The 9,371-nt window shown below is 42.6% G+C and overlaps 1 protein-coding gene across 5 annotated transcripts in view; it reads right to left on the bottom strand.

Moving 5' to 3' along the window:
* Positions 1 to 4,165: 4,165 nt before the first annotated feature.
* Positions 4,166 to 9,371, bottom strand: part of CEPT1 (choline/ethanolamine phosphotransferase 1) — a 69,954-nt gene continuing 64,748 nt past the window's right edge. For 3 of the 5 annotated variants that reach the window (XM_075521456.1, XM_075521454.1, XM_075521455.1), the window contains exons 6-9: positions 8,209 to 8,340; positions 7,176 to 7,334; positions 5,817 to 5,942; positions 4,170 to 5,052 (exon numbers count right to left, since the gene is read on the bottom strand). In XM_075521456.1, the coding sequence (XP_075377571.1) occupies positions 4,936 to 5,052; positions 5,817 to 5,942; positions 7,176 to 7,334; positions 8,209 to 8,340 (534 nt within the window). In that variant the 3' untranslated portion in view covers positions 4,170 to 4,935. Of the gene's footprint in view, positions 5,053 to 5,816; positions 5,943 to 7,175; positions 7,335 to 8,208; positions 8,341 to 9,371 lie in introns of all 5 variants that reach the window. The other 2 variants (XM_075521457.1, XM_075521453.1) reach the window with 2 other exon arrangements.

The following is a 9,371-nucleotide window of genomic DNA, read 5'->3' as shown; positions in this document are numbered from 1 at the left end:
ATTGTGTGGTTGCTTAATTCCTGCCAGAGAAAAATATAATAGAAGGTTATTCCTTAGCTGCTGAAAACATACACAAAAACTGATACTTTAATTAAAAAAAAAAAAAAATGTTGCTCAAATGTAGCCAGTGCTATAGATGTCAGCAAGGGTTAACTACAGCGAGTTAGAAGGGTTGGTGCTACCTTTCCTGACCTGAAATACCTGTTAAGTTACTTAAAGCACTTTTCCTTTTAGCATTGTTATGGAAAAAGGGACCGAGATCCATTCCCAGTGACCAGCCCAGAAAAGCATCCCTTGGGAAGCACACCAGCTCTTAGCTCAGCTTCTCAGTTGGCTACAGGAAGCCAAAAGGAACAGGTACAGAGTAACAGGAGCAAGCAGGCACTTTTCTGGCACGAATTTCTCTCCCCACCGTTCAGCAGCAGCTTCAGAGCTGCAGGTGGTGGCTGAAGATGCTGGAAAGAAAACAAGCCCAGGGGCATAATCTACCCCAGGACCCCCAAATCTCCCCCCACCCTCCTCTCACATCTCTTCCCTTCGGTATGCTGTTACTCTTCCCGACGGCTCTGTCCTTGTTTCCTAAGCCTGTGTGACTGGTGTCATTCCTGATCAGCAAGTTTTAAGGGTTTCTTGAGTTGGGTTGGCCTGAACGTTGAAAAGCAGCTTGATATCATCATGCTTGCTTACTCACCTGACTGGTGCAATGTGGCAAGAGCTTTAACGCCCTCCCTTTAATGCCCAGAGGATGGACAGACCGCATATTGCAAGCAGCATGCACATCCCTATGATCGGTCAAGATCGGTGAAGAAAGACACCACCATGCTGAAAGGGCAGATCCTGAATAAAACACCTCATTTCTTTCTTTGAACTCAGTCTGCCTCTCTTAAACCACCTGCTTGTAGGTGGGGGCACCGTGTTTGCTGCTGGAGACACCGGGGTAAACTCAGCTGCTCTTTGCGAGGAGCACAGACACATCCAGCTGGGCTCAGGTCACACGGCAGCGTCTCAGCAAAACTTGCAGCGTATTTTTAAATCCTTCTTCCTGCTCGAGATTTGTCTAACACTTGATCTAAGACTACAACAGTAAATAAAACAGTGCCAGGAAGTTTCCCTGAACTGGAAAGTGCTCATTTATTCTGCTAAATTGTTAACATAGTTCCCAGCATAGTATTACCCAACTCACACTCATACAAAAAACTCCCAGGCATGGTTTGGGAGTCAGCTCAGGAATTGCTCCTGATTCGTAGTTCAATTCCTGCTATGCAGCTGCCCTGCTTGGAAGATAAGTTTCATGTTATGGCATGTGTCACCCTCTGCCAGCTGGCCTCAGCAACAGCAAACAGTCCTGGGCATATTGAACCTACCAGGCTCAACGCAGTCATTATCGCTAAGTGCTTTCAGATTCCTCCAGAACAGTAACAGGCACAGCTCCTACCTCAGATCGCTTCCCACCTGGCTATAACCTCTGAAAATTGCTGCAGTGTTCACATCCTGCTCTCTGGAAATTATTAAACTTCTGTGCAACTCCATTCTAAGCTCAAAGATGGGGCATAGCAGCACTGGATGTCCCTGGTGCACGCAGGGTAGGAAGGAAAGAAGCATGAAACAAAACTGACGCTCAGATGAAAGAGAAACAGGGCCCGAGGTATCCTGACCTGTCTCTTTTAACCTGTGTTAAACTCCTTGCCAAAGCAAGGAAACTCCTTTATCAGTTCGTAGAAGAGGAGGCAACACTCCAACACCAAGTGGAAATTTTCAGCTTGCCTTTGCAGTTTTATGGGAAAACTTGCTTAACAGACAACGGGTTGTATTTGTTTTGAACGGAGTCTACTCAGACACAGGTGTTCCAGGAAGCTCAACAGACTGCTGTTGCAAAAGCTCTTCCTTCCAAGTGTCTTCTGAATGCAACAGAAAGTGAAAAAGCATGTCATAAGATCAGGCTGAGCCCACGAAAATTCTGTTCCCCTTCTCAACTCCTTGAGCAGCCTTAGCTCTACAAGCATATCCACAATAACCTATGATCACAAGACAGCGTTGTAATGTACAAGTGCCAGGGGAAAAGTTCATTTATTCCATTATTTATTGCAGGCATTTATACAATAGCTATATCCATAGCAACACTTCATACGGCTTGGATTACCAGCAGTAACTATTCCCTGATAACACTGAAACTTTTATCAGGATAGAAATGGGAATTTTTTCCTGGCTGGCTGAACACGGAGGACATTCAAAAGCTCAGGAGAAGGTGCCCTATTGCACTTCCTGAACATAACAGGCTTTAGACACATTTTGTAAATGAAAGTTAGGTCCTATACAACCCTTTAAAGACTTCAGTTCTTCACCAGTCTCAAGTATCAGTGACAAATTCTTTAGAGCAGCTTAATCTTAAAACCCTGACTACTGAGAGCACGATTCTCCCTGTTTGCATCTCTAGAAAACCACATACACTCCAGGGACTTTCCAAGCAACTGAGTTTTGTACCCACTTCATGCTGACGAAAAGCACATGGTTTGTGAAAGGGGAGACAGGCCCTCGGCACCTTAAAATCCTTCCAGTCTTTTGCCTTGCAGACTTTGTCTTGCTCACCACTTGAAGGGCAGCAGCAGAGGCTGGACTATCTAGATCAAACCTTCACCCAGCTGAATACAGTTAAAACCAAATAAACTAGTTATCTAAATTCCAGTTATATCTAAAACTGTGATAGTATAGAGAGAGCTGCCACCTTATACACCGGAGACGCTGCCAGAACCAAGGCACTTGGACCATAACGTTTCCAGGACACTTAAGAGCTCTGCCCCAGGTATGTGGTCAGGATGCGGGAACCAAACTCTCCCTCAGGCTTCAGCCTGGCAGGGACCCTCTGGGAACCCCCAATACAAACCCACAGGGCCAGGTCCCCCAAAGAGCCCTCAGCTGTGCTTGCCATAAAATAGCTGCTCACAAGCATGCAAATGCCTGAAGTTCAAGGGCAAGGTGGGGAAGCCTACATAAATTTCTCCTCATCCTTAAGACGTTCCTCCTTTCCCCAGTGCCCCGATCCTGAGGCACGACCTCCAGCTCACTTGTTGAAACGGTATCACCCCCCAGGAAGGAACCAGAACCCTTCCAACCAGAGAAGACAAGACAGAGCACGTACACACGCTAAACGCTCAGCTGGAGAAGTCAGCATCTCGGTTCCACTTCCTGCAACTTCTCAACCAGGGCAGCCCCCGTTCTTTCCTCGCAGAGACAAACACTTCAACAACTGAACTACAGCCACGCTCCTCCCGTGTTCTCTCTCTAGCCCAAGCAGTCCTGTGTCTCTGCAAGGACACAACTTCAGAAGACTGACCTCTCTGTCCGTGATAGCCTGACACTGGGTACTGTCCCAGGGAGGTGGAAGAAGGGGTTTAAAAGCTCTCCGGTCACTGAAGGAACTGAATTTTCTTTCCACTTCCTGAGCACATTTTCTAATCACTAGGGTATCACAGGAAATACATGTCACCACTTCCTGTGGCCAAGTGGGGTTTTGATTTATTGTTCTTGGGGTTTTTTAAATTTTATTTTTCTGAAGTGAGCTGTGCTTAATCCCTTCAAAAGAAGAGACACATGCAGTTGTCTTCAGGTACTGCTGAGGCTCTGGGTTCCCAGTAGACAGAGGCATTTGCTTACCATCTTGAGTGAGATGCTTCACAGTCAGGGGGCTAGGATTTCCACCAGGTTCCTAGCATTCCCCACCAACTGTCTTCCAAGCAGCTCCCTGATAGCCATGGCAGATCCTGCTCTGGAGACACTCCCTTTGCTCTGTACAGCAAGCCTAGGCACTCTGTTCAGGGTCTGAAGTTCCCCTCAACGCCAGGGCCTGTGGCACACATTGCAGCACTTCACTACCATGCGATTAAACCCTCCATTAAATCTAACTTAGCCTCCCTGATGCAGTTCACCACGTTTAAAATGGTATTAAAACAACAGCAAAAAACCCCCAAACTTACTGCACTATGTAGCAGAGAAAGCTCTTGGAGATCCTGGAATGACACCACTATACACATAAAAGCATTAGAAAATGGCTTTCAAAATAGCAGGCAGGATTGTACTTCAGAAGTCTAAGTAGGACAGAGCAACGCACACATCTGAAGACAACTGTTGCTCTCAGAATTCTTATTTATTAAGAGCAGAAAGGAAATTTTGCTTAAGTTTTATACATAAAAAAGTAAACAGTAAAATTTTCTTTCTATAGTCTTTCCACTGAAGAAAATTGAGAAATAAGTTGTCTTTTTAGATAATGTTTATTTAAAAAAATAAAATTAATTGACAAAGATACCACACTATTTTGCATGCCGGTCATCGCTTCTGCTTGCAGAACCCTGTTCAACGCATTATTCTTTAGCAAGAAACCACTTTATCAGCAATGCATAAGCAAAAGAACCACATCAGTCTGGACTCAAACCTTGACAGCTGCTTCAGCTACACAAGCTAGTGCGATATCTCTGTTCTTACCAGCTCAAGTCTTTAGTAAATAAATTTCAAGTGGACACTAAACAAGTATTTCACTAAGAGATGATGAAATATTAAAATTAAAAGCAAGTCGTATTGCAGCTGTAATTATACTACATTAGAAACTTCAATTGTTGGGGATCCATTCACCATATATAGATTATTTTGTAATCAAGGTAATTACAGAGACAGAGCATTACTCCCTGCATGCTTTCCTGGGCTTTGAACCAACAGAGTTGACTACATGTAGAGCTGACTAGGGTGTACTTGGAATTCACTCTCTCAGGCAGGAGACTAGTTAAGGAGTGTTACTGATAACAAAGAATAAAAGTTATACAACATTGATTATTGTAAATTACTTTGTTCTTATCTGCTTTTTGCCTTAGTCTCCTACATATCTTCACATCCGTTCATGTAGAAAACCAACTCTTTCTTATTTCTCCTTAGGTGACTCCCCGTTTACTAATGGTGATTAGAATGCGTGGAGGACTTGATTCGGAATACGTGGATGTGCAGATGGGCAGCAATCTGATTGCACACACTGACACAGTATCGAAGCAAATCAAAGAGAGAAAAGATCTGCCAAGAGAAAAAAAATACACACATTTAGATCTATGTTTTCATGGAGTATAACACAAGAGTATAACACCACCCCCATACTTCAGAATAAAAGCACTGGGGTCTTCTTTTCATGAACTAAATCTCCAGCTCTGTAGGAATAATCACTCAGTGAAGAAAGAGTTTCTAGGCATGCTGGGCTTTCTTCCAGCTTTGTAAGAATACAGACTCTTAATTCTAGAGTCAGAGAGATGAAAAAAGTTATAGTAGCTACACAGGTACTGTGAAATGCCCCATTAACTCTGGTGATAACCATACATAAAGTATCAATTTTATTAAAAGGTTAACACTGTGTTTTTGGTAGATAACACTTGAGTGCTTGATAAGCACATATGAGTTTAACTTAAGATATTTTCCTAATGGGTGCTGCTAGTAATGACAGATGTACATGCTTTCAAGAGCTTAAGGCACAGCCATACTACACTTGCACTGCACATAATATATTCCCTTGCTAACAAAGACATCAACACAAATCTTCAAAATATTCTATTCTAAGCCTTGAATATTTGCTACATTGCTTTAAAACTGTTTAAACTATGCACCAAGCAAACCCTGTTTACTTCTGTTTGCATGAGCTCTATTTGAAATCAACTCGGTAAAGTAGGTTCGCAGTCCCATCACCCACTAGGTGAGTCAGCTAGGCTTAAACGCCACAAACAATATTTGTGAAAGAGCACGCAAATGCTTGCAATGACTACCGACAAGCAAAGTGAGCCCATACTTACCAGGGCGATCCAGAGTACAATATACTCATCAATAAAGCTGTTAAAATACTGGTCCAGAAACAATAGTGCTGGGCCTATGAATGCTGTGTCGTGCAGGTGCATTTCGCTTTTGGTCATGTGTGCAACCTACATTTAAAAAAAAAAAGGAAGTTTAAGAAATAAACGTACGCCAGCCAAGGTAGAGTGATTCAGAATACACAAAACCAAAAAAGTTAGTTCAAGCCACGTTACTGGAAGATATATACTTAAGTAGCAGCAGCAATACTGTTTTAACCATGAAAGTCTACAGCTGTACGAGATGCCAGATTTGCAGAGAAGTACCTTTTATTAGAACAAAGAATGTAGCTACAGGAAAAAACCTAACACATTTTCCAGCCCACAAACTTTTCCTCCTGCCAGAAACAAAACAGTAAAATGGACGTAGACTGGTAAATTTTAAGGTTTAGTTGAGCCTGGAAACCAAAACTCACAGCTGCTAGATCTTCAAAACTCAGAGACAGTTGGTGTTCTTCTCACTCCACCTATTTGTTCCCATCCCATAAGGATCACCACCTCTCTCTGGTTATAATTTGATGATCATGTCTTTTCGTGCTCAAGTGTGACCATCCCACCTCCCCCACATGGACAGAGGCTGTCCTACGCCACATCCTTACTTTTACCAGCACAACTGTTGATGTGACTGCGTAGTAAACTGGTCTTGGTAAGAATAAACTTTTCTTCCATTGCGAGTTATGTCCAACACTGATCCAGTTCATGTGGCAACGCAACATCTGCCTGTAGAACTGAGATGGTGTGGGGCAGCAGTTGTTTAATCCCTCATTCACTCCCTATTCAACAGGGGCTCCTCTCCCGATAGCATTGCCATCCGTTCCCTGGTACAAACCTGTTAATAATTTTAACGACTATTTCTCTCCAATTGTTTAAGTTAAACCCTCAGCAACTGTCCCAAACAGCAGCTCTGTCACCTCCTCTCCTTCTCCCAAACTTCCCTCCCCTCTGCACCTGCATCTGAGGGGGGTTTCGGCCACCTCCATTCCTGCCCAGCTCATCACCCATCTGCACAAACACTGCAAAAATGTGAACGAGCAGCTGGGAAACGGGGAGAACAAAACTCTGGCAACTCTAAGCTGTGCTGGCACTGACTGTGTAACCATGGCATTAGCTTGAGGTTTACCACTCCCCTTTCAAACAGAAGAAAGGCTCCGCTGCACCTTCAAGCTACTGCAAATCAGTAATGCACGAGTATCACTTCAGTACACAAACAGATGCAAGTTAGTCAATGGAATAACCAGAGAACTTTAAAATCTACAAAAAGTTTTACTGCAGTAACAAGAAACTCGAAGGTTCTGGCGCACTTACCACTAGTTTATTTGTTATCTTAGCAGATACAAAACCAAAAGTAAGTATATATAAGCAGGGGTGCCTTTCAAAGAGCTGCACAGCAGATTTCTTGTAGATCATTGCAGCCAATGCAATCACTGACCCAATATGAAGAAAAGGTGAAAGGACGCTCGTTCCCTACAGCGAGATTAAAGTCAAAGCATTAGGTTAACAAAATGTGCATGTTGCAAAGAAACCTCAATAAGCCAAACACTCACGTGGTATGCAATGGGTGGTTTCTAATTACAATCACATTAAAAACACATCTTTCTGAACACTGGTACTAACAGGAACAAAGTGTGATGCAACTTGAGTGAGCATCAGCTGAGAATGTGGTTGAACCTTTCTTGTGCTGGAGGAGAAGATAAGGTTTTAGGCAGCAAGAAGTGCACAGTTCTGACACTTGTCACACAGGCAGTGACTAACGCTGTTAGCAAGTGACAGGAGACAATACTTCTACCATTTTTTCTGTGCCAGCTAGAAAGCAACTAAAACAGCCTTCTAGGTAGCAAACAATTATTAGGCCAGTGTAGGATTGCTTTTTGGAAAACTCCCAGGGCTCCAGAATGAATCATCATCTTCACTGAAACAGAAAGTACTTGCGCAGATACCTCCACCTGTACTTTTTCACTGCTAGCGAGTAATACAGATATTTTCGAAGGATCAAAACCATAACCAATCTTCTTGACAAATTTCCTTCTGAATGGATTTTTGCACTGGACTTTTCTATGAACTCTTCGGGGGGGTGTGTATTTGTATAACCTGTTTTATATGATTAATTCAAAAGCAAATATCAAAGTACCATGAGCACTTTTAATCACTCAAAAATTTTAAAATTCTTCATTCCTAAAGCTGCTATTCTTATGCAGACAATATTAACTTGTTTTTCCCAAGCCAGCAAAGAACTAAAAGGAAAATATTTCACATGTAGGAGGTATGTTAAATAAAAACTAAAGGCATGGCTGAAAAGCCACAGAGTGCTGGAGAGTAATCAGCAGAACAAAGTACTTACTGCTATAGTGGATCCATTTTTGCCAACTCCACCTGTGAAGATCACACCAAAGTAGTTTGTACAGGAGAATATGGTTCCTGCGACAGTACAGAGAGCCGGGAATATTTTCACCTGAATATTCAGTATTGGAATCTTAATGGAAGAGAGACAAGAAGTTAAAATATGCACAAGCAAACTAAAACTGGGCTGAATACTTCTGGTGCACTCAAACACTCCACTTTCCAACACCACGTTTGCTTTTCTTTCTCTGCTATACAGAGATTTAAATTTTTACAAGGCACAGAGAAATATGTATTTTTCCAATAATCCTTCCATCAAGCTTCCCATAAAGCCAGACTTATCTTCAGTTACCTGAAAAGAGCCATCAAAAGCAGAGAAGTGGGCAGAAACCAAGAACTTGCTAGCTAAATCACCCAGCTATCCCATGGAAGAGAAATGCAGACATCTTTCCTGAAGCTGGTTGTAAAACTCACAGCTGCAGCCCAAGATCAACGTGGGCACAGCAAGAGCCATTGGAGATGATTAAACAAAGCCCATTAAGAAACTGGATACTACCTTATGGGCAAGACAAAGGAAGCAAACAGAGATCAGACAAGTCACCCCAGAGTCAGTGAGCCTAGGAGAGCAAGCAATGAGGTTGCTAAAGAAGTGAAAAATGAGCACAGGCAGCTTTGAAAGAAAGGCAGTAATTTTCTTCATTTTTTAACAGTAGTGTTTCCAGCAGAACAGGAGAAACTAGAAGTAAAGAAAGAGTTTAAAATAAACCACAGCAAATGTTATGGAAGCAAGTGTTTAGAGAGAACTACCTAAAGCTTCCCAACTTTATCTATACAACTACACAAAAAAAATCTTCACAGGCTTTTAATTCAGGAACTGCAGTCATAGCATTCAACTGCGTAAACACGGTTGGCTCCCCAGCAGCAAGGAGTCCAACTACATACAGAAGCTCAAATGAGGTCAACTTGTTTCTATTTTTTTTTTCAATTACATTCTCAGTGTAGCTTTCAGCAGGTAAAGATCATTAAGTTATTGAACACAATAGAAAACTAATCTCTCAATCTTTTCAGGGCACAATTAAGAGGCAGAGCCAGCTTTAACTCTTCATGCCTTGCTCTTAGGCAGCCTACAGATGAGCACCCAGACCACCTCTCCAAATCACTGCC

This window comes from Mycteria americana, chromosome 20 (assembly GCF_035582795.1).
Source record: "Mycteria americana isolate JAX WOST 10 ecotype Jacksonville Zoo and Gardens chromosome 20, USCA_MyAme_1.0, whole genome shotgun sequence".
NCBI lineage: Eukaryota > Metazoa > Chordata > Aves > Ciconiiformes > Ciconiidae > Mycteria > Mycteria americana.
Note: the sequence above shows the minus strand (reverse complement) of the source record. Positions and strands in the feature narration are given on the sequence as shown.